General features: G+C 42.1%; 2 protein-coding genes and 2 long non-coding RNA genes across 10 annotated transcripts in view; 1 reads left to right on the top strand and 3 right to left on the bottom strand.

The window, feature by feature from the left end:
* The window catches only part of LOC115606823 (nodal modulator 1), a 32,114-nt gene extending 27,711 nt beyond the window's left edge, over nt 1-4,403 (bottom strand). Inside the window, exons 1-5 of one of the 2 annotated variants that reach the window (XM_030483346.1) lie at nt 4,334-4,403; nt 2,304-2,393; nt 953-998; nt 417-517; nt 187-293 (exon numbers count right to left, since the gene is read on the bottom strand). In XM_030483346.1, the coding sequence (XP_030339206.1) occupies nt 187-293; nt 417-517; nt 953-998; nt 2,304-2,393; nt 4,334-4,357 (368 nt within the window). In that variant the 5' untranslated portion in view covers nt 4,358-4,403. Of the gene's footprint in view, nt 1-186; nt 294-416; nt 518-952; nt 999-2,303; nt 2,394-2,778; nt 2,931-4,333 lie in introns of those variants that run through there. The other variant, XM_030483345.1, reaches the window with a different exon arrangement.
* On the top strand, nt 3,031-27,691 carry LOC115606821 (multidrug resistance-associated protein 6-like). 5 transcript variants are annotated; one of them, XM_030483341.1, is made up of 31 exons: nt 3,031-3,165; nt 4,293-4,469; nt 4,822-4,947; nt 5,335-5,472; nt 6,548-6,673; nt 7,250-7,311; nt 8,124-8,255; nt 8,843-9,055; nt 9,757-9,934; nt 10,393-10,554; nt 11,577-11,669; nt 12,078-12,281; nt 12,880-13,026; nt 13,757-13,844; nt 14,129-14,198; nt 14,891-15,017; nt 15,457-15,633; nt 16,068-16,235; nt 17,601-17,784; nt 18,248-18,311; nt 18,838-18,958; nt 19,264-19,471; nt 20,574-20,884; nt 21,623-21,822; nt 22,283-22,409; nt 23,024-23,125; nt 23,861-24,007; nt 24,529-24,687; nt 24,926-25,092; nt 25,545-25,739; nt 26,284-27,691. In XM_030483341.1, the coding sequence occupies exons 1-31, from the start codon at nt 3,124-3,126 to the stop codon at nt 26,390-26,392; spliced, it is 4,524 nt and encodes a 1,507-aa protein (XP_030339201.1). In that variant the 5' UTR covers nt 3,031-3,123; the 3' UTR covers nt 26,393-27,691. The 5 variants fall into 5 exon arrangements, 4 of the variants coding, with proteins under 4 accessions (XP_030339201.1, XP_030339202.1, XP_030339203.1 ...); XR_003991010.1 differs by lacking the exon at nt 24,926-25,092; XM_030483342.1 differs by lacking the exons at nt 19,264-19,471; nt 20,574-20,884.
* LOC115606825 lies at nt 6,360-8,180 on the bottom strand. Its single transcript, XR_003991015.1, has 2 exons — nt 8,098-8,180; nt 6,360-7,307 (listed from the first exon to the last, which is right to left on the bottom strand). It is a non-coding gene; the product is annotated as an uncharacterized LOC115606825 (long non-coding RNA).
* LOC115606827 lies at nt 18,251-25,617 on the bottom strand. 2 transcript variants are annotated; one of them, XR_003991018.1, is made up of 2 exons: nt 25,539-25,615; nt 18,251-19,399 (listed from the first exon to the last, which is right to left on the bottom strand). It is a non-coding gene; the product is annotated as an uncharacterized LOC115606827 (long non-coding RNA). The 2 variants fall into 2 exon arrangements; XR_003991017.1 differs by lacking the exon at nt 18,251-19,399 and adding an exon at nt 20,375-21,830 and having other exon boundaries at nt 25,539-25,617.
* Nucleotides 27,692-27,945: the final 254 nt, after the last annotated feature.

Here is a 27,945-nt window from a genome sequence, read left to right as displayed (position 1 = left end):
GGGGCGAGAAAGGGGTTACATCTCTTCAGCAATAGTCACAAACATCTGTTTATACAAAAACAACTCAGACTCTAGGCATATTAGAAAAAACATTTCAGAACTGCTGTAATCCCAGTCGATATGGCTGAATTGAAAGAAGCTTGTGTAAATGAGCAGATGAATTAAGTATGTAACACCCACACTCACTTTCCTCCAGGTTGTGTAACAGTTGCTTGTATGTTTACGTCACTGCCAGCATTTCTCAGTACAACCTGGACTCCAGCAGGACCTAATGTCTGACCTTTACTGAGAACCTGTCAAAATGAAGACAAACCAGGGTGTGAATGGATAAAAATAACTTGCAGGGCTGAAGTACAATGTTTTTATGAAGACAGAATTAGCATAAAATGGAATAAAGAAAGATAGAGGAGACTAACCTTTCCATTCACAGAAAACCCTGTGAACACAAAGTTAATATCACCTCCTTTTGTGCAAATGTCATTAATGCCATCCACATGGATGTCTACACTGGTTGGTTCTGGAGGGGAAGAACAATGAAACAGTGTGGTAGTTAGTGAGAGAGCAAACATGAAGCAATTCTACTTTAGCTTTACAGAAGTCTCACAGACATGCATTAGCTCAAGCACACAAGGGTTGCTCTGGAACTCTTGCCTCAGCAAAGTTAAAGTACCCACAGACCCTGATGTTGAAAATCCTCTTCCTCCCTCCCACTGCAGCCATTTTTGTCAAGAACCCACATTCCTTCGAATCAGTTCATGGGTTACTTTGTCAGTGTCTACCTTATAGCTTTATTATCCTCTGGTACAGTAAGAACATTTTAGTTATTAAAACCATACAGTCGGGCTTATCTCTTTTGAAAAGCACTTTATTTTCCCTGCCAACTGCAAGTCAAAGACAGTTAAGTCCCACATTGCGGATACACTATCCTATTGTAAGACATACAAGCACTTACCAAAACTCCACCCTAGGGGAGGCTCAATTTTAAGAATGAAATCCCCCTAAAAATGAGAGGAAAAAAAAAAAAAAAATAAAAATCAATAACTGTCTTCACTGATCTAAATACAATTTAGCTAGAGGATGAAAAAAAAAGAAAAGTTGGAACATAAGCATCAAGCTACAGAGCAACACAAGGCTCAAGTGTCCATCTTCTCCCTTCCTCATACCTAAGATACTCTGTTTAAAGAAGCAGTAGTATCTACCCAGACAGGCTGGGATGCTGGGCTCACATCCAGCCAGCTAAGAGCAACATTAAGTATCATCATATTTATACTGCTTCCAGAGCAAACCTGGCTCATGTTCAAGCAGCTCAGTGTTAGAAAGTGTTCAAATGTATCTCTACCTACCCCAACAGATGTGCTCTAAATCAGCCTTTAGTATTTCCACTAGGAGGTCCTGCTCAACCATTCTGCCCAAACAGGGGATAAAAAAATTTCAATCCTACCAAAAGCTTTGCGCCAAAAGAGTATTAATCTAAACAGGGATCCTCTTAAATCAGTGTGCACTGCATTATGTTCTGCCACATTTCTGTTCTGGAGTTCATTCATGGAAAGGCTCAAAGACCTAAGAATGAAAACACTGAGCTCACAAAGCATCTCATGTTCTTAGATTGGGAAGGGAAGGATTTCTTTTGAAGTTGGACTAGGTGACCTTTAAAGGTTCCTTCCAACCCAACCCATTCTATGATTTTATAATTCTATCTCTGATCCCTAAGTTAACCAGCTCTTTAAAAGAGCAAACACTTACACCATCTGAGGGCAGCCTGCGTTTAATTTGAATGTAAACATCTTTCCAGCCTAAACGGACATCAAACTTCTGATACATTCTGAGCTTCCAGTATTATTTCATTATGACATTTTTAACATCTGCCATTAGTTATTCAAGTTATTTTCAATTCAGTCAGATCAAAACACATTCTTATACAGATTTATTTTCACTTCTATAGGTAACTGAAAGCTTTGTCTGTACTGTGTAGGAAGCTGCACTTTCTGTGCAGTATTTGCACTGCTGCTAGCACATGGCTGCTGGCAGTAACTCAGGCTGTCAATGCTGCAGTCATTCAGAGAAGCAGCACAAATGCAACACTGCAGCTAAAATTACCTGGATTTTCTCATAATACGTAGCACAGAGAAATAAAATAGTTGCACTACAAAAAGAAACACTTGGAAGTCTGGTCGAAAACAAAACAGATGATGTTCTGTTTCAAATGTTTCATGGGTAGGCAGTGTTCTGCTGGCAGATCTGAACGTGAAAACAGCTCCTGCCTCCAGCACAGGGCAGACAGCACTGGTATTTCAGTTTCTTACCTTATCATAGAGGGGAATCATGAAATACCCATTGTTTGGAGCACAATCTGTCTGGTATTTCAAGGTACCATGTTTTGTATACAACTTAATCTAAAAGAAACAAACAAAAAGATACTTTAAGAAAACGTGAGCAACGCCTGAACCAGGCGTTCTCCAACCAAGTGTTTTACACAGCAGCGCCCGAGTATCCCAGCGGTTAAGAGGGAAAAGGTTTATTGCAAGAAGACTGCAATCTGCCAGGCGAAGCCGGCCGAGTTCAGCCCCGGACTCCTGAAGAAAAGCCCACTTCAACTGAAACCAGGCCGCAACCACAGCCGGCTCAGACAGCGGCCATGGCACAAGGGCTTCGGTCACGCCGAGCAGGCGGGCGCCCAGGCCGCGGCTCCGCAGCCGGGCAGAGCACAGGGAGCCAGGGCCGCCAGCCGCGCTGCTCCGTCCGGCCCGGCCGGCAGAGGGAAGGGGCGGCGGCGCCCACCTCGATCAGGGAGTAGTTGATCTCCACATCGGACTTGACGAAACCGCCGCAGCCCACGACGATGTCCTCGGAGCCCCGCGCCAGGGCGCAGCACAGCGCGCACACCAGCCCCCGCGCCAGCCCCGCGGCCGCCGGGACCCGCATCCCGCCGCCACCGGCTCCCTGACTCAGCGCCGCCCGCCGCGCTGCCGGAAGAGCCGAGCCGGCCTGGGCTGGGTGCTGCCCCCTGCCGGCCCGGCGGGCTGTCCCGCCCCCGGCTTCCAGGAGCTCCCGAACCCGCAGCACCTCCCGGCGCCCGCAGCCGGGACGGGACGGGGCGCCCCAGGGCACCGAGCGGCGGGCGAGATGGCTTTCGGCGGCGCGCTGTGCGGCTCCGCTGGGTTCTGGGTGAGTGAGTAAGTGAGCGAGCGCCGCGGCACCGTCCCGCCGGCCAGAGCCCCTCCAGAGGCCTCTCAGAGCCCGGCCCGGCCCCACCAGCCCGCGAAGGGAGCGAGCGGCGGCCAGACCCGACCCGACCCCGCGGTTTGCGGGTTCCGCCTGCGCGGGGCCGCTCCACGGGCAGCACCCCCGGCGGCAGGGGCTGGGGTGTATCGAGTAAGGCAGCAGACACAGTGTGAGCAGCGAAGTATGTTCCCATCAGAGAGTGCTGGTGTGGTGGACTTTGCCTTCCTGGGGCTCACCCAAATCCCTGGGTCTCTGTCGGTTACAGCAAATCTGATGGGAGTTATGTGGGAGCCAGTCCGGCTGCACTGCTGGAAGGGTACTGAAATCAGCCCCTTCCTGAGTGACACATTGAAGAAATGCCTTTAAAAGGGCTCTAATGAGTTACCAGTGCAGACTCACATGGATTTCCATCCTCAAGGTTGATAAACTCCTATAAGAATTTGTGAGCCATTACCTGCCTCCTCTTTTTATCAAGTGATTCCTTTCCCCATGTCTTGATTTTCATCATCTCCCTCACAGAAGGGGCTCAAACCACTACAAGATGCTGAAGAAAAAATACCCTTTCCTGTTCATCTACAACATTGTTATGTTTGCAGATGAGATCTAACTATTCAGTCAAAAAATTACAAAAGAATTATAAATAGAGCTGAGGAAATGCAGTTGTGATGCACTTTGTGCACTAGGACACTTCTTCCCTCCCCATCTCCATTTCACTGGTCATTCCCTGCTGACTATGCTGATAGTTCCCAAATGCTGATAATACTTTTTGTATCCAGATTACTTTTTTCATTCCACATTCAATAACTTAAATTTTTTCCTTTTTTTTTTTTCCTCTCTAGTTGTAATAAATGATGCCCTTTCTTTGGCATCCTTCACTTTTCCAACATCTCCCCTCTTTCTACTTCCATTTGCTCCAAAAGATATTGCTGAGTCCAAGAGATTTTTACATTTGAAATCCTAAAACAAATTTCTCTAACATTATAGTAGATCTCAATTATACCATTAGAAACTTGCATTAGCTGGTGAAATTCTGCATACATTCTTTCACTTCCATGTTGATTCTGTGACAGGACTGGAACCAGACATGGTACACAAACACCCCAAGATTTACCCGGTGTTTTGAGAGTACAGTCATTGCTTGGATCCCTTGTGCCTATCTTTGGATCTGTTTTCCTTTCTACTACTTGTATCTTCGACACAAAGCCAAAGGCTATATCAGGATGTCCCACATCTTCAAAGCCAAGATGGTAAGGGGTTTGATCCTAACATTATCACAACTTCAATGCAGAACTTGAACTTAATTTTTCTAAATCATCTAACTTTTCTGATGATCCATCTCTGTGTTTGCTTTGACATTTACTGACTCAGGTGAAGTCTGGTCAGTATAAATCAAGGAAAATTTTAGGATGACTTGTCATAAAAGCTTCTCCCCTGTACTTTCATTTGGTTCCCTCGCTACTTCCATGATGCTCTCTGTCCCAAACCTGCTCTTCCACCTCTATAGTCTTACTGCCCAGGCTGCTTGGAGCACTCAGTTTGGTAGATGGTCTCATCATCGTTTCAGTCCATTTCAACATGTGTTTGCTGTCTCTGACCCAGGTCCTTGGATTCATGCTGGTAATACTGTGTTTTACTAATGTCTTCTTCATATTGTGGGAGATAAGCCAAGGAACCTCATGGGCTCCAGTGTTCCTCATTAGCCCTGCTGTAGTGGGAATCACAATGGTAATTTTTCATTTGTTTTGTCTGCATGTGGCCCAGCTTAACCATGTAGTTACCTTAACTATGGTATGCAATGTGGTTTGGTTTAGAACAAAACGGGATTCCTGTTCAACCTAAATGCCTATTTTCCCCTTCTGTCATTGCGTCTTTATAGCCTAGATCCTCCCACAAGTTTTATTACTTGCCCTTTCTGGAGAGACATTCTTGACTGTAAAATTGCATATAATGCTTTTCAAGTTTTAGCCTTTTAGGAACAATACTGCAGCTCTGAATATCTTGAAATGTTTGGGCAAGGAACTGATTTTCCCTTATTGTATCTGATAATTTAATAGTAATGTTTGGCGTTCCGTGACCAGCTATTTATTTGGACAAATTTGTACTTCGTTGCAGATCCTTGCCATGTTCCTTACCCAAGTAGAAAGAATGATGGGCACCCAGTCTTCAGGCATCCTGTTGATTTACTGGCTACTCTCATTCGTGGCTGCAGTTGTGATGTTTAGTTCCAAAGTCCAACATGCCCTGGAAAGAGTAAGTGAAATCACATATCTTTAACCTGCAGGGGTATGAAGTTTCTAAACAACAGGGCACTTTTGCTTCATTGATTGTGAGGTGGAGAACCAAACTCCTCTCTTAAGATATGTGCTGAGAAAAATGATTAATGACACTTGTCATCTCTATTCATGGTATCCCTTTCAATGTAGACAATATAGTTTTCTGGGAGCTCGTTGGATTTCATATATGAATAAAAGCAAAAGAAACATGAACACCATCCCTAAAAACTGGCCTTATATCAAATTTTGTATCTGCATAAATATGCTGATATATTATACATTTTTATTATTTGGGTATTTGTGGCAAATGTTTATTTGTGGAGGAGTGCTGGGTAGGTTTACACATCTGACGCTTAAACATAAGTGGCTGTTTTCCTGAGGTGAACAGTTGTACCTTTCCATCACAACAAGGAGTAGACAAAAGTTTATGTTACCAGTGTGTTTAAATAATAGGGGAAAAGTATGTGGCCACTAAACAAAAGACAGCTGGGAGCTTGCTTGTTCCTGCTGTTTTGAATGGTACTTGGGCTGCAGGTCTCTTGTAGAAATAATACTTTGCTACTTCTTGCTACCAAAATACAGCTCCAAAAACATTTTTTTCCCTGTTTTTTCTCTTTTTCACTCATAAAATTAATTAGAGCACCCTTCTTGGCGCCTCTCAGACACACCATTTATAATAAAACCTGGAAAGTGCTTTATTTTATCAACAGCTCTTCCCACTAAGTGAGCAAGGAGCTTCTGTCCCTCAGAGCACCCAAGTTTCCTTGAATAATGCTGCAATGTGGATGTCTGACTTGACTAGACTACTATGAAGTCTCGTAATAAAACCATCACTATAAATAATAAATATGTCTATTATTTAGCATTTTCTGATATTTCACTTTTAGGAATTATCTATTTAAGTAGTTCTACATAACTAACAGTTTAAATAAATGCATCTCATGCTTCAATCCAAATCTCAGAGCTTATGACTAGTAGAATAGAAGTTATCTTTCTTAGTTGATTTCATGTGAAGGTTCTTGCCTCATTCTCAAAAGTATTTTGTTTCTTAGGGTTTCCTGGAAGACCATTTCCACCACATTACAACTTACCTTTATGGTAGCCTGGTGTTAGGAGAACTTGTGTTATTCTGCTTAGTTGATCACCCTCCCTTCTTCTCTAAAGTTGTCAACGATCCTGTAAGTATAACGTAGCTTTTCGTGAGGCACTGCTTCATTGCTCAAACAGGAAGTTAAATTTATGGGGATACACAGGAACATGAGTATCTGGGAGATACAAAATGCATCATTCTGTGTAAAGGTTGGCAGTTTTAAAAGGTAACCAGCAGAATTTGGGATAACAGTACTCTGTCTCTCAATGTGTGTTTTGAAAAACTAAACCCCTCTTCTATCCATACTCATCTTTATTTTCATTGAAATGAGTAGGTAGGGCTCACATTGCTTCCCCATTCTCTCTCGTACAGCAGTACTCTGAGGTATGTGTATGGCAGAGCTGTGTGATTCAGAAAATAAATGTCTTGGGGTATGAAGAATGATGTTCTTTGTTCCTCCAGCTAAGACATTATTCAAAGTCTCATTCCGCAAAATCCCCCGATCCCATTGATCCTCCACAATACATTTACACTGCCAGGGTCAATGAATGGGGTGTGTGTAACTTCAATTGCTTTTTCTGGGGAAGCACAGAAAGGAATTATATTTATCTGACACAAGCCCTTTTCTATATATAAATATCACCCATGTTTTTCCTCCCATCAGAATCAGTGTCCAGAAGCCAGCAGCTCTTTTCTTTCCAAAATCACATACTGGTGGTTCTCTGGGTAAGAAAAAGATGTGGTTTTGCTAGAATATCAGAAAAAAACCCCAAACAAACTCAAAACCAAACAAACAAGCAACATAGGAGAGGGTCTAGAGAGCCAGTAGGAAATAACTCAGCCCCTGAGTTTATGCAGTAAGGATTTAAATTCTTTCTCTGGGGACTTAAGGTATTCTCACAAGATCAAATTATAAAGAATTAACTTACTTTTCTCAAAGTAGTTTAAAACACAGATTTGTGATTTGTGATTCTAGATAATTCTCTTCCCCCTTCCAGCTACCCTTCCAGTACCCTCCCAATCTTGAAATAGACCTCAGCAATCTCAAAAGATCACTGCACAGCAACCACAGCCCTGTTTTGCCTGCAGACCTTCCCATAACAAATGCTGGGCAAGGTGAAAATAGTGAGGAGGCCCAGCCTGCTGCTTAGGAATCAGAAGTAAAATGATTACATACCTTAGGCCTAATGTCTGCTATGATAAAACCTCGTCTGCATTTCGCTGAGCCGCAGAGTAAATTAAACTGAACTTTGTCGTCCACTGCCTAAGACCCAGCTCTCAGTATGGATTAGAAATTGGGGCTTACTTGCGAATCCTCATTAAGTTCACGGAACATAGCACAGGGATTTGAAGCAAAACTGCTGTTCCTGACCATTCATATTTATTCTGGGAAAGGGCAGCCCTGAGTAGTGTTTTATGTGAGTAGGTCCCTATGTGCTCACTATGGTGCACTAACTTAAAACCCATCTGTTTTCAAAATGTTACGAGGGCCACAAATCCTTCTGTGCTTACCTTACAGCAGTCTGTGTGTTCTCCAGGCTCCTCTGGAAAGGCTGTCAGCAGTCCTTGGGGGCAGATGACTTGTGGCCAGTGAGGAAAGAGGAATCCTCTGAAGAAATTGTTGCCTGGGCTGAAAGAGAGTGGAAGAAGTGTCGTAGCAGAACCCAGCAGTGAGTACTTGATGGAGAGAGTGCATCATGGGCTCAGCTGGGCAGTTTCTCTCTTGCCTCTAGATAGCACAAGCAAATATGCTCACTGATGCTGGTGTGCCATCTCAGAACAGGCTATAAGCCCCCCCATTCCCCACAAAGTGCTAGACAGACTGCTTCAGCATATATTCAGGCTCTGAACGTAAGCTCTGCTAGGTGCTTCCTGTCTGGACAATACAATAGTTGAAAGAGTCAATCCCACTGATTTATTTGTCCATTAAACAAGAAGCAGAAAAGGATAGTGTATATAAAATGGTCCAAGTAACACTCTATGAAAACTTGGGGGTCTTAAGTCTTCAGTGGGTGAGTGCTCAGTGACTTCCTTTGTGCAAAATATGATTTCAAGTGTTGAAATCTGCTGGAGAACATCTTTTTGTTCCTGGAAGCACAGAATTGTAAATTTTTTGTGAGAGGGATCATTTTTTCCTGAGCATTTTTACTGGACATGGCATGAGACCCAGTGTGAGATATTTAAGGATTTTTTGAAAGCACAGGATTCCCAAGCTTTCTCCAATTGTGGTTAGTTTTCTCATTGCTTCTTTCTTTAGAAAAATGGAGTCTGCTGCATTTAAAAAGGGTCAGAAGAGTGAAACTGGCGTAGCAGAAGCTGAAGAGACAGAGGTTCTACTGCAATCAGAGCAAAGTCAGAGCTGGCCCTTACTGAAAGTGTTTTGGAGCATGTTTGGAACCTATTTCCTTCTTGGCACTGTCTGCTTAGTTATCTGTGATGTCTTCTTGTTCTCCATCCCAAAGTTACTGAGGTATGCACATATTTGTAATGTGTTTCTATGACATGTGCAAGATTGCTGTGTGCATGAGCTCACACAGAGATGTCTGTATTCCAGCAGTGGAAAGGGCAGGCTGCACTGAGCCTTTTGACAGCTCTACATGGTCAGGAGTGAGTTACTGGATGGTTCATATCACATCATTTGCACAGGCTGTCAGCCACATGCTGCAGTCTTAAGGCTTCATGTCCCCTGATTAATTCTAAAGAGCACAGCTCTGCATCCTATACATCTTAAATCGCTCCTTTAGTCAGCTGACATAATGCTTTGTGGACTGTGTTGGTACAACACAAACGTGCATTACAGTATATTTTCAAGGGCAAAATCACTTTTGAGTCATTAAGAGTAGTTCTGGAAATGTCAATGATGACTTCCTTAAATTATGGTTCTCAATTTGCATATGACTGACAAACTCATAAGATTTGGGAGCCATACTTAACACTGAAAATGAGGTCTCGCCTGAGAAGATGCTGAGATCAGAGATTGCTTCCAAACCAAGAATAGCTCAATATCAAAAATCAGGATATTATACAAGATACTCAGCAGTTTTTTTCAGTTCTTCTCCTATTTTACTGATGAACATCAGCCAGAGAGAATACACAAAAATTCCTGGCATTTATGCATTTTTGTGTGTCACTTCTACATGGATTCATCAACATTTTGCTCCTGTCTTGCAGCCTTTTCCTGGAGTTCATTGAAGATCAAGAAGCACCTACCTGGCATGGCTACTTCTATGCCTTCACCATGTTCCTTTTGGCTTGTCTCCAGACTCTGTTTGAGCAACGATACATGTACATGTGCCTTGTTCTGGGGTTGAGACTGAGAACTGCAGTAACAGGGCTTGTGTACAGGAAAGTGAGTCTGTAGCTTCCTTTCAGCTTCATTGTTTTCTAGCCCTGTGTTGGTAGTTATGACATTGTTGGTACATTGTTTGTAACAATATCAGGGGAGATGTTATTAGAAACTGCTTTTGGGATGGAACTCTGTGCTATATTTGTCTCTGAACGGTATGTGGGAGGAATTTTACTACTTATTTTTCGGATCTTACCTTAATGAAAAGCCAAAAAAAGGAAAGAGGAAAAAGCAACATCAGCTTTCTTATGCTGTAGATGATGGTTGGGGAAAGGAGTAAATTCTTCGTCTTGAAGTGAAGTCATATCCCAGGCAGCAGCATGTTTTCAGTACCTAGGATTTGGCATTTTTCTTCCTTGCTTTTTTTATTTCCTTCTTTCTTTATAAGGAAAAGAAAGTTTTATTTTTGGACCAAAGCTGCTGTTTGATGATGCCTTTCCTTTCTTCTCCATCCTATCTAGATCCTAGTCATGTCAAATGCATCAAGGAAAGCAGCAACAGTAGGTGAAATAGTTAATCTGGTGTCTGTTGATGTCCAAAAGCTAATGGATCTGATTATCTATTTTAATGGGACTTGGCTTGCTCCTATTCGGATCATTGTCTGCTTTGTCTTCTTGTGGCAGGTAAAATATGATGGCAGTACTTATCAATCCCTTTCTATTCTAGGTATAAAAGGAAAAATGAATTTCAAAATTCTGCTTAGAGCGGAATTTTCTCAGCAGCATAAAGGCCTATTTCTTAGAACCTGTTTTTGGCAGCTCACCAAAAGGAAGTGTGAGCACTATAGAGACAGCTGATTCCCAGGAAGTTTGCAGAAGCCTTTGAGACCTTCCTTTGCTACCCAGGGTGGACTGTGCCTCATGTCTGGCAGGATACTATGATGCTGGAAAATTAGTAGCCATGGTATAGGCTGTTGAAAAAGGATCGTCCCTTTTCTAGAAATGTTGACAAGTTGAATGTGGTTGCATGTAGCTGGAGCATAATTAACACTATTTGCTAGTATTCATAAACCATTTGTGTAGAGAATACTTTTATCTCTCTGGGTATACCAGAACTCACCTCTCCAGCAAACGTACGCCATCTGATGTAACTAAACCATTTCTGATATGTAAGTCGTTATGAGCCCTGTTATCCAAGACCTGTCACGAGTACATGGCACAGTATAATGCTACCATTTAATCTCACTAGTTGATGTAAATTCCGACAGGGTGGGTTGTTTGTGCTGCAAGAATAGTTTGTTGTGGGTTTGTTCTTGAACCAAAACCTGGGGTTTCGGGTCACTTACTTAGGCCAGCCACAAGATGTCCTCCTTAAAACATCCAAGAGCAGATGGAAAAAAGAAATTACTTGAATTGCCAGCTGTGTGTCTGGATCTCTTTCAACACTCATCTAGTTCCTAAAAGGGAAATGAATAAATTCAGCAGAGCATGGTGACACGAGTTACCCTGCCTGGAGGGTTAACAATCCAGGGTGCTTAGGGAGCACAATTGTCAGGAAAAGCAAAAGCAAGATTAGAGTAAAGCCTTAGCCATGAGGGATGTTAGGCATAAATTCAAGTAAGGCAGAAGGTGGGCAAGGGGAATGTAAAACACTAATTTCTAGTAATCACTGGAAGTTCTTCCTCTTTCATTTTCTCTCCTGGCAGCTTCTTGGGCCCTCTGCCTTGACTTCAATTGTGGTATTCCTTTTTCTTCTGCCTCTGAATTTTGTGATCACCAAGAAGAGGAGTCAGTTTCAGGTACATTTTGCTTCATAAAAATGAAGTGGCTTTCTGACTTGAATTATGCGATGGCTTAATATTTATTATTCATGCTTATCATGGCTATATGAAGGAACATAGGGGGATCCAAAGCCTGCAATGTTTCTTGAAGTTTACAGTAAGCTCTTGCATGCATGTTCAGTCTTTTACCTGGTTTGCCACCTTTTCTGTGTTTTTTATGAATTGCCAGTAAAAATAAAGCTCTGAAGATGAAAAGCAAAATATTTCCCAGCCTGGAAGATTATGAATAAAAACAGTACACACTGCTCAACTGCAGGGAAATTTATTCAGGACTCATAGGCAGGAATAAGGTGGTTCTTTTTTCAGAATAATTGCACTGTTAAATATTCAACCTATCAAATGATAAAAGTCAAACATTTATTACAGGAGACCCAGATGAAACATAAAGATGAGCGAGCCAAACTCACAAATGCCTTTCTCAGTGACATTAAAGTAATCAAACTGTATGGCTGGGAGAAAACCTTCATGGAGAAAGTGCTTGGTATCCGGACGCAAGAACTTCAGGCCCTAAAAAGATCTCAGATTCTTTTCTCAGCATCTCTAGCTTCTTTCCATTCATCAACTTTCCTGGTGAGTGGTTCACTTTCCTATATAAAACATGCACTATTACTTCCATTTCTCTTTGCACTCCTGTCTGCACAGATTTTTTGTGTGGGACAGTCAAATATAGTATCTGCCTGGAGCAGTTGGTCTCACAGGAGTTGCTGAGTTCCAGTGGAATCAGCCACACAGATAGTTGCACTGTCCTAACAGTTCCATGGACAAGTCATCTGGTCTGGCAATGTGCTCCAGGCAGACTGAGCCTGCTGTGAAGAACCACCTGGAGACCTCATGGCACAGTCAGTAGCTGCAGAGGCCACTTTTGCAACTTGCTGTTGCAGCTCAGCCATGTGTTTTCAATGGGAAATGGCTGTGCTTTCACCCTGCTATGGTTGCAGCACCAAAACTGCCTTAAAGGAGAACAAATGTCAAATGATCAGTCTTGGTTTTGTCACCAACATCCAAGACCTTTGCTTATGATACTTGCAGGATAGGTACTGTGTATATGTGTGATAGCCTGGATTTAACTAAATGGGTTCCAGAGTCTTTAGGAGGAGGCTTGTCACTCTTGAAGCATTCTCTTCCTTGTCTGAAGCAAATGGTTTGCTTTTCCTTTGCTTCCTTTCAGATTGCATTTGCCATGTTTGCTGTCTACACCCTGGTGGATAACACTCATGTCCTGGATGCTCAGAAAGCCTTTGTGTCTGTAACACTGATCAACATTCTTAACACTGCGCACTCCTTCCTGCCATTCTCCATAAATGCTGCTGTTCAGGTTAACTGCAGCTATGTTCCTTTTTCTTTGGCCATGAGTGGGTTTGTTACATATCACCATTAACGGGTAAATGTTGGGATTTCTTAGGGCTCTGAACGTCAGCTATTTAATTGCTATTATGAAACAGTGAAGTGCAAGGACTTACAGCTAAAGGTACTTTGTAATACTGTTTTTCAGAAAGGCTTCATATAAGGCATAAGTTAGTCAGCAGGAACAGCTCTGAAGTCTTTCGGAGCCAATCATAAGCACCATTAGATCTCAGAAGTGCTTCTAGTTCTGTTTCCAATCACAGAAATCAGAATAGATGAGGAAAATCTATGGTAGATTAGTGGAAACTCTGCTAGCACAGGCCAGAGAGAAAAGCAAGTCATTGTCCAGTAAGAAATTAGGAAATTCATTTCACTCTTGCACCCCAAGAAGACTGTCACAACTTTTCACATACAGGAGCAATCACTGGAAAGATTGCAGGATGAATTGGAGAAAAAAGCACCAGTTTTCACTGTGTGAACATAAGGGAAAACGCAGGGAAGAATATGGGGTTTTGCTAAGCCAGGTGGAAATAATGCCAGTTGACATAAGGAAGAGCTGCATTTGTCCACCTAAACCTACAGCATCTGCAACGTAGCACTTAATCAACATTCTAAGTGGATCTTCAAGTTGAGTCTTCACTTTGGGTTTTAGCTCCCTTTCTATTCTAAATCTTACTCTTTTGTATGCTTCTTCATTTCAGGCCAAAGTTTCTTTAAACCGCTTAGCAGCTTTTCTAAATCTGGAAGAACTGAATCCTGAGAGCTCAAGCAGAAATACTTCTGACTGTGGTGAGTTTTTGTCTTATGAGAGGAATAGCTTCCATTGATCAGCTTCCACTCTTAGGGTGCCTACCATAGTCATAAGAGAAAAATGTTTGCCCCTTACTGTCACTTTGTCTCTCAGGCCTAATTATTTCTAATGATGAAATCTAATCTGGTGATTAACCTCTTCTTTTCATACTTAAGGTTCATTTTATGTAATGTAAATACACACTGAAACATAGTCATGTAAATAGGGATGCACCTACCCTTTGCATTTACAAGTGTTCTTTCTGTTTCTCCTTGTATTTCAGCACAGGCAAGTATCACCATAAGAAATGGGACTTTTTGCTGGAGCAAAGAAATTTCTCCTTGTCTTAGAAGGTACAGACTTACCTTTAGTCATCTCAATTCTGTAGGTCAGGGTGGATGCTGAATGAACTAATTCCTCAAGGCCTAAGTGAAACTAGCGTGAAATATCTAAAGAATTCTGAGTTTGCTTCATATTTAACATTGAATTCCAAAAATTATAAAGTCAGACAGAATGTAGTCTTACTTTTATGCTTGGAAGCACATAAAGGGGAAGGTTCCTGTATCTAGATATTTCCTTAATATACAGAGACTACTTTCTTTACACAATTTTCTTGTCCAAATACGGAATTGCAGCAATTGAAGTCAAAAAACTAGAATGCAGATATTATATGACATCACTACATGCTTATTTCAAAAGGCATTGCCATGTTAGAGAAGAAGCAGTGTTGAAAAGTTCTCATCAGGAATGTTTCATATCCAGTGCTTTGGGCTAGCCAATCTCCAGAGCGGTGATCTGGGTTTTAAACTCAGATGGGAATGCAGATCAAGACTTTCTGGTTGGAGGCACCTTTGAAGGGATGACTCCTGCTGCAGAAACTCAACATGATGGAAGAGTAACCCTGTGCAAGTGAGGCCTCAAGTATGAAATCAGGGGGTTTAGTTGGTACATTTTAATTGCTACAAGACAATAGCAAGAATTTTGGTGATTTTCTTTTCAGAAATTGTATGTAAAAGGTGGTAAGAGACTAATCTTTTCTCAATAGGATAGATCTTACCATGCCGCAAGGCTCCTTGCTTGCTGTAGTTGGCCAGGTGGGTGCTGGAAAGTCCTCCTTGCTGTCAGCGTTACTTGGTGAGCTGGAGATGGTGGATGGCTGTGTGAGCATGAAGGTAAATTTTCCCTTGAGCGTTTGCTTCTAATTAGGCTGTCTGCAGGAACAGTAAGGTATGAACCAAGGCATCAGGTACTGGATGAAAACCCATTTACTGCTGAATTTTAACAGAGGCAGTATGTAGCAGCCCACATTTAATTATCTGAAGATGCTTAAGACTTCTCAGATGAGCCTGACCCTTAAGAATGGGAAGCCTGTTCCATTTCCCACTCTGACAGTGAACTGAAGTGGCATCCTGGTAAATCACATCATGTATTTGCACCTCTGTTTCTTCTCTGTAAGATAATGAGAGTGCAGACTCATGTTTTGCAAAGCCCTCCAATTCCAGATTTCTATAAATCTAATTGGGAGAGTTTTTCTTCAAAGACAGGTTCCCACAGTGTCAAGCTGAGCTTATGAAACAGATTGTTAACATTATTCCACTTCCATTTTTATAGGACACTGTAGCTTATGTCCCCCAGCAAGCTTGGATACAAAATGCTTCAGTGGAAGACAATATTCTCTTTGGGAAAGAGATGGATGAAACATGGTTCAATACAGTGATAGATGCTTGTGCACTGAAACCTGATTTGGAGAGCTTCCCTGCAGGGCAGAAGAGTGAAATAGGAGAGAAGGTACTGGCTTAGGTTGATATTTTGGCCAGCTTTTTCATGACTAGTTACAACTTTGGGTGTCCTGTTTAAAACACCTACAAAAGCACTAAACTTGCAGGAGGCAGGTTCTCAGTAATTTCTGAAAAGTCAGGCCATGATTTAGTGGGGTCTGAAGCCCGCCTCCTGACAGTTAACCTAACCAGAGATACAAGAGATGCTTAAGACAAAAAGCAACAAATCCAGGTCATTCTTAGATCCTCTTCTGTAGGAAAATCGAGTTGTTCAAGAAAATCTGTCTCTGCATCTCAAGAGCACTATTTGGACAGAGGAAGAGAGAGAGGAAGGTGCACTAATGTAAAAATAAGGAAGTCATAAAACTGCAGTGTAAAAATGGAGTCAACAGTTGGCAAATATACTATAGCTTTGGAATAAAGACTGTCAATACATTTTTACAGGGAATAAATATATCTGGAGGACAGAAGCAAAGAGTGAACCTTGCTCGTGCTGTGTACCAGAAGGCTTCGGTTTACCTACTCGATGATCCCCTCTCAGCTGTTGATGCCCATGTTGGACAGCACATTTTTGAACATGTTCTTGGACCCAATGGCTTACTGAAAGACAAGGTATGTTATAAATCCTGAACTTTAAAAGATTGCGCGATGTATCTAACTAACAGGGCCCCGAAATCTTTCCAAGTAAGGTGGGTTACTCACTTTTTTGCTAGTGGCAGCAGGTACTGCTGTTAGCAACAGCGGGATGGGTAACCTCTGCAGTCCATAGAGCACCTGGAAGTCCTGTGGTGAATCTCACTTAGGAGGAGGAAGACTGAAAAGTTAGGTTCTCCTGAAAGATTGTCTTTATCCTCATGCAAACCACATGCCTTGTGCCAGCCTTACTGCTACAGCAAGTTTATAGCTCTTTGGTCTTCCACTGACATTATCCTATTCTCTTTTTGAGATTTACTTCTAGTATAGTTAGGAAGAGCTGACTGATCTCTTCCAGCTCATCGTATCTTATCATAATGTCTAATCACTTTTGAATAGTTCAGTGGCATCTTTACAGTACAGTTCATCACTTAAGTATTAAAATCCATCTTAAGCACTTCCATTCTTTTTTGCATTGGTTGCATTCTTTGGTATTTCTCTGCTGTCAAGCAATCTGGGTAATAAATGTGGTTACATAAGAAGGAAGGCAAGAGCAGCTCTTTTTGCTTGATGGTATTAATTGCCTACAAATACTTGATTCAGTTTCACATTGTAGAAGAAAAACAGGTAATTTCTTTCATTAGGAAGTCCAATTAAAACAGATGTCTGATGACAAATACCTTTCTCTTTTCTCTTCATGTGGATTAGTTGCAAGTATCAGAATGTAATTATTGTATTGAAACAGAAAGACTGGGGGGAAAAAAAAGGTATTAGACTTAAGCAGTATTCAAAGGACTTAACAGTATATTAGAAATATAGAACATGTCCTTTCTTACCTGTGTAAATATGCTCAGAAATTTAAATGAAAAAGAGGTACACTCTAACTCCATTCAGGTTGATGAAGTTTTCAGGCACAAACTTAATTTTGAAATAGTGATATCAGTGACAGTAAGTGTGACATGCTTCCCAATCAACATCATTCTACTTTAGAGCTTCAGTCTGGGGGGAATCAACAACTTGGAACTGGTCAGTGAGCCAAGCAAAAGGTCCCTGCACACAGAGTGCTAGCCTCGGGCTTCAGGTTTCAGCTCCTATCCTCACTCTTTTATGCTGTGCATGACACAAAGCAAGCTGATTCACCCCTCCAGTCCCAAGTTCTTCAAAATGGGCACGAAGCTGTGCTGCAAAGTTAAACTTCATTGAAGAGGCAGTCAGAAGTGGAATAACAGAAACGTCTCCCAGTTAGCAAAAAAGGACACTGAATACATGTCTTTCTTCAGAAGACAGCTGACTGACACAGCAGGGGAACACCAGAACAATTGTAACTGTTCCCTCTTTATTCAGACTTGTGTGCTGGTGACTCACACAATCAACATTTTGCCTCAAGTGGACAACATTGTTTTTCTGGTGGATGGAACGATCTCAGAAATTGGTTCCTACCAAGAACTTCTACAGAGAAATGGGGCCTTTGCAGAATTCCTTCATTCACACGTTACTGCAGAAGAGAACGCAGGTGCTGGTTTTCCAGGTAACCCAAATGAGTTGAAATAATTCTTCCTAAGTCTATCAGTCAACTGTTTCCTTAGTAGATACTTAAAGAACTGGGGAAGAAGGGGAATCTGCTGCTGTTCACAGCTGGGAAGAGAGATAAGAGAATAAAACTGGAAAAGCCATTCTTAAATGTTTTTTTATAGACATTTAAAGCCAAGATCCAATCACAGTAAGCTGTCACTTCGGGGAAAAATAAGCTTGTCAAGTTAGCTGACTCACCACCTTAAAATTGGTTCTTGAATAAACAGTTCTATCTTAGTAGACAACAATCATGCCATAAACAGAATAAACTACATGTGCTATTCTTCAAGCCTCACCTTGGTATTTCTACCCTTAGAAACAATTCCTTGTAATGCATCTTTGTGTTACCGGTCTCTCAAAGGCCATACAATGCAAAATGGGATTCTAAAGCATTTTTTTAAAAAGCATTTATTTCACAGGTATAGGAGACACCAAAGGCACCATCACCTCTAGAAATGATTCATCGCAGGAGAAGCTCTTTAGGTAAGCTTGAAGTTGTCTCAGATACTGAAGAACTTGCTCCAAAAGCTCCTATAAGCCTACATGGAGGCTGTTACTGATATAATACAGGTTTGGGATTGATCTGTAAATTAATAATGAGAGCAAACTAGCAAAAGTCAAGAATAGATAAGAAACTGCTCTTGAATGCAGAGGTTAACTAACATTTTCTCCGTATTTCACAAGGAGCCAGAATTTGTTCCAGAGCTCACATACAAGGCACGTTGGTACATTTGCTTGCTGTTCACTTCTCAGTGGAGCTGTTAGGTCTGACTCATCTCAACCCAGCCATGGCTACTGAATGCTTAACTCAGCTTTGCTTGTTGATAGCTTGGCAGAGTCCAGTCCCTGTGACAAGTGTGGACAATGGTTGGGGTCGCTTTGGAGGACCCTGAAAACTGCAGCCCTCAAAATAAACACAAATACAGGGGTGAATGGGTAAGGAGATCCAGCTTTAAAATACTCATTGCCTTGGCTAAAAATTGAAAGGATTTTTGTTTTCTTTATGAAGTGACAATTCAGCCAAGTCTTCTGCTATGGGAAGGGAAACCACTCCTGGAAGTCAAGACTGTACCACTGCTGCAGACGCCAAAGGAAGATTAACCAAGGGTGAAAAAACTCAGCATGGCAGGGTAAGCAAAGCACCTTCCTATAAAGGCAAAGGCACATACCATGGGTTCATTACTGACCACTCACAGCAGGCAGGTCAGCTCACTGCCTAAGTTAAACCAGTACAACTCCAGAGAAGTCAGCTGAGCTGTACAAGTTTGCCCTATAATTGAGACACAGTCATTTCAGCCTTATTCTACATGGCCCCTTCTCTGCAAACTGTATCTCCCTGGATGCCCTGATCCAAGCACTGGTACCAAAACAGGAATAATGCACATACATTGCAGAGAGCACATGATGGAAATGAGAGGGAAATGTTTCACTCTAGGTTCATACTTCGATTTATGCAGCCTACCTGAAGGCAACAGGCTTACCACTGTGTGTGTACATCATTCTGTTGTTCACGTGTCAGCAAGTGGTGTCATTTTTTCGTGGTTACTGGCTCAGCATGTGGACAGATGACCCTGTTCACAACGGGACACAACAGCACACAGAGCTGAGAGTTGGAGTCTTCGGTGCACTAGGAGTCATTCAAGGTTCGTTTAATTTGCTCACCTAGTTCTCTGTATTTCCATCTCCCTTTCCCATATCCAGGATGTTTTCTCAGAACATAAACAAATTCATACCCATGGGCTTTTAGCCTCCCAGGCTTTTGGCACCAGCCCTAAAGGTTTGGCATGGGACCTAAATCTACAGGCTCTGACGCACAGAGAGGATTTCTAAGGGATCTGAACAATATTTCCAGTGTTACTGCCTGAAATTCTACTTCATGGTATGCTAGAAGCGTTCTGTGCTTTTCAGCAGATCATGATCAGTAGTGTATTCCTCTATATTTCCTGCTGAAACTAAATGACCTGAGCCCTTAAAAACCATTCAGCAATGGAAGAACTACAACATCCTTATTTTTCTCTCCTGCCCCTTTGTATCCAATATCTTCTGCATACCTTTCTTCTTCTTACCCTTTACATTCCTCCAATATAAATAAATCATATCAAAGTGCAAGCAGTGGCTCTTCTCCATGCTGGACTAAATCTTGGTTTAGGTCTTTTGAGTGTAAAAGAGAGGGAAAAAGAGGAACTTGTGGAATTCTACATTTCTTTAAATCTTTCTTTTTTAAAATTACCACAATTCTTTTGGTTACTCTTAAAAAAAAGAAAAAAAAAATCGGAAAAATCTCAGCCCGAGTGACAAAAAACTGGAAAAGTTGTGAACAAGTTGAAACAAGTGGGAAAGTTGGGTACCTTTTTATGTAACTGAATCCGTAGGCAGGAAACCTAAGATTGAGTAATTCAGTGTAATTCCAGCCAAGCTCATTTTGTGAAGAATAAAGAATTTGTCCTGCATGTTTAAGTTGCTGAATCCATGGCCCCTGTCAAGCTTACTTAGAAGGTCTTCTGCCCCATTTTAATTACTTTACCGAAAACGTAGTTTACACTGCAGCTCTGAGGCTTGGCTTAATTATTATCAAAGAGAAAGTCAGCTCCTTTCACTAGTACGTTATTCACAGTACTAAGTGAAAATTGTGATATTGCAAAGCAGAGCTCCAAGGTGAGTTTGTTCAGACCTAGTGCTGTGGTTTAATTCTATCCCAGCCAAAACCAGGACAGCTAGTAATAATGATTATTTTTGGTATTGCAGCCCTTGGCAGATTTGCCTCCACAGCAGCAGTCCTTCTAGGTGGCGTGTTAGCGTCGCAGAAGCTCTTTCTGCAGTTGCTGAGGAACGTTGCTAGATCCCCAATGGTCTTCTTTGAGCAAACACCCATTGGAAACTTGCTGAACCGCTTCTCCAAAGAAATGGATGCTATCGATTCTGTCATCCCTGACAAGCTGAAGTCCTTGCTGGGATTCTTGTTCAACTTGCTGAAGATCTACATTGTGATTATAGTGGCTACACCAAGGGCAGCAATGGCCATAGTGCCCTTGACTGTTCTTTATGCTGCATTCCAGGTAGGAACTCGGAGAGATAGACAGACAGGAGAGGCTGAAGCAGCATAGCCATGTCCCTGCAGAACACCTCCTTCCATTTCTTAGGAGCAGTGACATGCAGAAACTAGTTTCATCATCTCAAATTGCATCTGAAGAAGAGCAATGTCCATGGCTCTTCCTGCATCACCTCAGCCTTCCAAAGCATCCCAGAGATCTCACAAAGAGGCTTGTGCTTCTCTGATACCCAGATCAGACCCTACCTATATTTCTTGTCTCCATTAGTGGAAATGCAATCATATGAGGACAAAAAGCATTTTACCTTTCCTCAAGAATTCCTACACTGCTTTTTAATATATCCATGTATGCCATGCAGCTCTCCAACTGGGCTCTGAAATGCTTTACCAGCTAAGACTGAGGGAAGGGCAAGTAAGGGTGCAAGTATGCCTCTGTTCTCCATCAAGCAAAGGGCTGGCCTGCAGGAGAAAGTCAGTGTGAGCATAGAGGCTTTGCGAGTTCAGAGTACCCTGGCTTCTCTGCATTAACTAACCACAGGGTTATTCTTAATGAAGATAGGACATAACACAGGCAGAATCACTACCACACCTTTTAAGGGCATCTCCTACCTGCACATTAGGTTTTATAACACTAGTATAGTATGTACTATTGCACTTGTTGAAGCCTTCCCAAATTTTCTGTGGAGCACCTCCATGGAGGCATAAGCCTTCTAATCACTTCCCCTTCCATTTCTCTTTGTACCAGCACTTCTACGTTGTCACCTCCTGCCAGCTGAGACGCATAGAGGCAGTCAGCAGGTCACCCATCTACTCCCACATTTCAGAAACCTTCCAAGGGAGTAGCGTGATCCGTGCTTACAAGGACCAGGAGAGGTTTATTTTGAAGAGCAATTTCCTAGTGGATGAGAATCAGCGAATATGCTTCCCCGGAGCAGTTGCTGACAGGTAGAAATCTGCAGTGTGAAGAATATATATATATATATTACTCTCATGGCCTTGGTGAGTGGAGATACGAGGCCCACCATCATATGACAGAGTGTATGAGGCCTCTGGTATATGCAGAACCCAGCAGACAATAAAGCTATCAGCAATCAGTCACAAAACAAATGAGTACCACTAGGAGTGAGAGATGTTAAACCAACTCATCAAAGAAACTGTGTGCTGGCTGCTCTCATCCAAAAAACCTTGGAGAAAATCCTAACAAGACCACAAGCCAACTAGTTTAGGCAGATTGTAGCCATTCTAGAGCTCCAGGGTAGCTGGATAAGAGCAACCAGGGCATGACAAGCTTTGTTGAGCATCCTGTACCCCAGCAGCTCCACAAGTGTTTTGCAAAGTAATCACAGATTCTGTTGGGAGAAAGGAAGAGGGCACCCAGTAACAGCCCTGTGCTCTCCTCTTGCAGATGGCTTGCTACAAACCTGGAGCTTCTAGGCAATGGCATCGTGTTGTTTGCAGCACTGTTTGCAGCAATGGGCAGGACATATCTTAGTCCAGGAACTGCTGGCTTCTCCATTTCATATGCTCTTCAGGTAACTGAGTGTTAAAATAATACCATGCTTGCCTTTCATCAAAAGCAACTTGCATTTTAATTTCTGCTACCATTTAATTTTTAAGAAATCATGAATTATTTCTGTGGCTGGCTAGATGCCTTGTCCTACCAAAGCCTGCTGTCATTGCTGAAACCCAGAGCATCTGTTGGACATGGCCCCTTAAAGAATGAATCTCAAACACATGCACCAGCCATCTTTTTCCTCCTGTACTTGAACTCACACAGAAGCCTCAGCATGTTCTGAGCAACTGAAGCAAGGTCTTCAGCATCTGTCTTACTTGCTTGTAGACTAGGTACACAATAGCCTAAGAAACAGCTACACATTCTTTTAGCATCCAAGTACTAGCATATCCTTCTCTAGAGACTGGCTGAGAAGAAACAACGGAGGGAACTGGCTAGGCTCTTTAAACACAGCTTTATAAACTTTCACAGGGATCCATGGTTATTTTTTAGCCTTTTAAGGGATGATTTCTGAAGTAATTAGCTGATAAGGAGGTCTTCATAAATAAACACTAAGACAAAGTACCAGGTACCTTAGAAACACAGGTCAAGACTTATTTTATCTGCCGTAATGCTTCTGTTACTTTCTGCTAGATAACTGGTGTTCTGAACTGGATGGTACGCTCCTGGACAGAAATAGAGAACAATATTGTTTCTGTGGAGAGAGTGAGAGAATACTTGAGGACTCCTAAGGAGGTAGCTAACCAACTACTGTCCTTACTAGCAGAGGTCAACACAGGTGAAAACTAAACAAGTAACTTCTCTGTTCCACCTGGACAAACCCTCTAGTTTTCTCCTTCTAAAAGGCCAGTTATATTTCCCTTAAAGAAAGGGGAAACAAAGGCATTTGGTTTTTATCCAACTGACTAGATTTGTTTTATAACCTCTGATCATCATTATTTCCTTAAGACAGTTAAACATTAGATTGCCATTAAAATAGCTTCACTTGGTAACACTCATGGAATGAGCTGTATTTTCTGCCCATATTTGGAGTATTTATTGTGCGAGTTCAGATGCAGCCTTCTGATAACTGATGGCTGCTAGATAGCCTTTTAGCCACTACAAGTCTCCAGTGCAACCATTTCTATTCTGTAATCATTAAAATTATTTCTCCATATGCTGCCCTGAGATCCTACTAAAGGAGACTTTTACAGGACCATATAAATCTTTTTTTATTGAACTACTCAAAATGTCATAACTCTGACATGCAAACAAATGTTTATCCCCATTTTCAGTTAAGACAATTGGCATCTTTCTATAAAGTCAACATTTGCAATATAAAAGTCAGAGGCCATTTTCTGTGGTGAAAACAGTAAACAGATTGGGGAAATTTCGCACAGATGTCTTCATAAGCTGCTTGTTTCAGTGTGGCTACTCGATTTGGTAATTTAAATTGGCTTTATCCACTGCTGTTTGTTTTCATCTATTTAGGCACCCTGGACTCTGAATGACAAACCTCAAGGTCAGGTTTGGCTCACTGAAGGAAAAATTGAATTTAGAAACTATAGCTTGCGATACAGGCCAAATTTGGAGTTAGCACTGAAGCATGTCAATCTAAGCATCAAAGGGCAAGAGAAGGTAAGCAAAGCCACTTGGTTCAGAAGAGCTACAAAGTATGAGCAGTACTTTGCAGTGATCAGATCGGGGCAGATAAAGTCCCTGCCCTACACCAAGGTAGGGTAAATTATGAGCCCATCTACTGCACTGCACACCTCTCCTAGTATGAAGTAGTGTTTCCAGGATTGTTGGATATATACACACGACATTGTTCTGAGTGAAGTTTCATTTCACAGAAGGTTAGTAGTTACACAGCAAAGGAATTTCACTTTTTAAATCAAGGCCATGTTGTAGCTGCTAAGTCTGGTAGTTATTTTTCCCCTCAAAAGCTTTCAAGATTCCTTTTCATACAAAACAATTATGACTTACAAATTATTCCCTTTAGAATGTATTGCTAGACTGTGAATCTTGAACAGTCCTGAAGATCTGATCCATGCAAAGCTGTATCTCTTCAAAAGGTCAAAAGGAATTACATGATAGGTCTGCCCAACTGTGGAAAACTGTCAATATCAGAATCAAAAGGTTTCCATTGCTCTTTACAGATTGGCATAACTGGAAGAACAGGAGCTGGGAAATCTACTCTTGCTGTGGGATTGCTGCGATTAGTGGAAGCTGCGGAAGGAGCGATCCTAATTGATGGACTAGATATTGCTCAACTAGGTCTCCATGACCTTAGATCCAAGATAACTGTCATTCCCCAGGTATGAAATTAATTTCCAAAATGCTTCAGCAGTGTTGTAGGTCTTAACACCTAAGAAAAGTTTATAAAGATTCTCTGAGGGACATTTGGAAATGTCAAAGTTGGAAATAACCTCTATGCCACGCTAGTCTCCTGTTCAATGTAACATTAGCCACAGGTTTTCACCCACAGCAGGGAAAACTGGAGAACTCATTTTTGTAACTCATTTCAGGAGTTGTTTGTACTGTCTCTGTGTTCAGGATCCAGTCTTGTTTTCTGGCTCTCTAAGAATGAATCTTGACCCATTAAACCAATACACTGATGCAGACATCTGGACAGCTTTGGAACTGACTCAGCTCAAGAACTTTGTTGCAGATTTGCCAGATCAGTTGGAATATAAGTGCACTGACCAAGGGGAAAACCTAAGGTACCTTATCTGCAGAAAGACAGTGGCAGGGCAGCGCTGGCCTGTAGTCTAGGAGAACGTGGAGCTAGTGGGACAAGGAGTCCAATTCATAAAAACAGAAAAAAATGGTACCCAGACAGCAAATTGCTGCATTACTGTCCTGTTTAACAGCATGAGATCAAGTCATAAGACACCAAGTGGAAGACCGTTGATACTTAATCATTGTGGTGGCTTGTGTTTGTGCAGTACTTAAACCACTGGAATCCTGTTCCAAGTGCAGATCTCCTGGGGCTATAGTAATACACTCCCTTTGTTTCCTTAGGCTGTTGCATGCTGTTACCTGCAGTGCTGCCAGCCTCAATCACCCTTTCAGAGAAAGGGAACAATCACCTTTTTATTATTATTTTCAAATGAATCACATATTCTGATCCCACGGAAAACTCTCAGTTTACCATCCCTCTTCTTACTTGCAGCACTGGTCAGAAACAGCTGGTTTGTCTGGCCAGAGCACTTCTTCGGAAAGCCAAAATCCTCATTCTGGATGAGGCCACAGCAGCAGTAGATTTAGAAACTGATCTTCAGATTCAGTCCACCCTGAGGACTCAGTTCAAAGACAGCACAGTGTTAACAATAGCTCACCGGATAAACACCATCATGGACTGCGACAGGTAATATCTTCAGCCACTTACCTAAGGAGCATGAAAGACAGACACAGGCAACTTGTGTGAACTAGACAAACCACACAGTGTTCATGAACAATTTAATTTCTGTCCTTTTCTTTAAACCTCAAAGCTTTGCTTTAGAGGTTGTAGGAGCTATCTTAAATCAGCTAGGCACCAGTAGGTTAATCAAAGATCATTTATTCCCACGTGGTTCATTTCATGCTGTGTCATACCCCTCTTTGCCCTCCACTGACTACATGTGTGACTACAGCTTTGCATCATCTTAAAATGGTGAAACTAAAATACACGTTCACAAATCTTACTCCAATCTCAGTTGCCAAACAACTCTCCCTCCCCCCCCCCCAACTCTGTTCTTGAACAGTCACTCATCAGAAACCTCTTTCTATCCCACAGCTGTTTCCTAGCTGAAAAGCTTGGTTGAATAACAAGCAAGTACTGAAATTTATTTTAGAAATCAGTGGAAATAACTTAAGTTTATTATAACTGCTGGTACATCCCCAAGCTTACACTTGTGTTTTAATGTTCACAGGATTTTAGTCTTGGAAAATGGTCAGATAGCTGAATTTGATACTCCGGAACACTTAAAAGCTGAGAAGGGACTGTTCTACAAACTGATGGAAGAATCAGGCTTTGCATGACTCACTCATGGAGTATGCCACAGGGCCACCAATATCAGGAATAATTAATCTCATAATTGTTATCTTGGTTTCACTCTAAAATGCATTGCACAACCAAATCTTGGTTGAGCTATAACTGCAGTGAGTAGATGAAAAGGGATGACTTGGGATGGAGGTTATTGCCATAAGAAACTTAGCAATTCCATTTTCATTATGTTTCCGGATACCAAAACTTCACTCTTCTGTTGCAAGTGAGCCAGTAAGAACTTAAACACCTTGTTGCTTTTATGATATAAAAGCAAACAAGCCAAAAGACCACAGCATGTCCAATTATACCATAAATGGAGTCCAAACAAACTGTCATACTTAAAGATTATACATATTCTTTTTAAAAGCCAACAAGGTTTTATGGACAGCAAGCAAGAATTTAAATGGTAGCAAGGAAACTTAACTGTTCTACAGCTTGTTCTGAGTTCCAGGCAGAACAAATTTAGTCTTTTGACAATGTCTTAATGGCTGCTCACCTGAACGCTGTTCTTGCATAGATGCGGACTCCAAGGCAGCAGGTGGATCTAGTCACCCAAAGTGCACAAGCATGGGGCTATGGGGTGACACCAAGCATGAGAGCATACAGGCTGCCTATGGGCCCCGTCTCTTTCTGTGTCAGCTTTGGAGGGGTCCTGAGCGAAAGCATGCTGTGCAGAGGGCTGACAGACTGCTGGAAGAAGGGAGCCAGCTCAGACACGGGCTCACTGATGCAGAAGAGAGTAACTTGGCTGGAAGTGGGCAGCAGAGTGTCATTCCTTCTGCTTGAAGGCTTGGAGCAGCCCTGCTGCCAAATGCCAGTCGGTCACAGCAGAGCATGTGCAAATGCGAACACCATGTCCAAACTGAATTTGACCACAAGGAATATTTGTGTGGTGGGAAGCATCCTCCTCTGATCCCTGCAGCATGGCAGTCTGGCAGATGGGGAAAGCAACAGGGACTCACTCATCTGTCAGCCTGGTGGTTCATTCCTGGTTTTCTTCTTGTGTGCAAGTTTACCTCCTGCATGTGCCACCCTGGTGCTGCAGAGCCTCTGGCATGGACATCTTCGAGATGTTGCTTTAACAAACCAAAGCAGCAGCTGAAAGCAAAGCCTTCCTGGGCTGCCCGCAGTGCCAAGGAGCTGCAGTCAGATCTGTCCCCAAGTCTCTCCTCAGGAATCACAAGACAACGTGACAAACAATCACACTGTGAAATACTGCTGTTTACTGTGACTTTTGTTAAAGCACTTAATTTTCTAGAAAGCTGAAATAAAACCAGAATCAAGTATTGAAATGGGTCTCTTCAGTAAGTTAAAGTAAATAAAGTATAAAAAGGAGTAATGGGGGAGGGGATGGGAGAGTTCAAACTGGGAAGAGTCAACCCAGACCAGCAAAACCCAGCAGTTTCTTAACTGAGAGCTGTTCTGTAGCCTGTTCACCCATGTTAAGAGCAGTTAACAGTTTCTGCTGGACAAGTACCTAAGATATCGAAGTCCAGTGCCTGCTGCCATACTGCTGCTCAAACACCAGGAAAGGCAATTTTTTTCC

Source organism: Strigops habroptila, chromosome 4 (assembly GCF_004027225.2).
Source record: "Strigops habroptila isolate Jane chromosome 4, bStrHab1.2.pri, whole genome shotgun sequence".
NCBI classification, from domain to species: domain Eukaryota; kingdom Metazoa; phylum Chordata; class Aves; order Psittaciformes; family Psittacidae; genus Strigops; species Strigops habroptila.
The sequence above is the reverse complement of the archived record's forward strand: the minus strand, read 5'-3'. Positions and strand labels throughout refer to the sequence as shown.

Excerpts from the sequence above, each read along its gene's own strand:
- LOC115606821 (XM_030483341.1), top strand. The coding sequence starts at position 3,124 with ATGGCTTTCGGCGGCGCGCTGTGCGGCTCCGCTGGGTTCTGG. Across the intron at positions 6,674-7,249 it reads CTAAAGTTGTCAACGATCCT|AATCAGTGTCCAGAAGCCAG; the intron begins GTAAGTATAACG and ends TCCTCCCATCAG. Across the intron at positions 18,959-19,263 it reads AAAAAACTCAGCATGGCAGG|GTTCATACTTCGATTTATGC; the intron begins GTAAGCAAAGCA and ends GTTTCACTCTAG.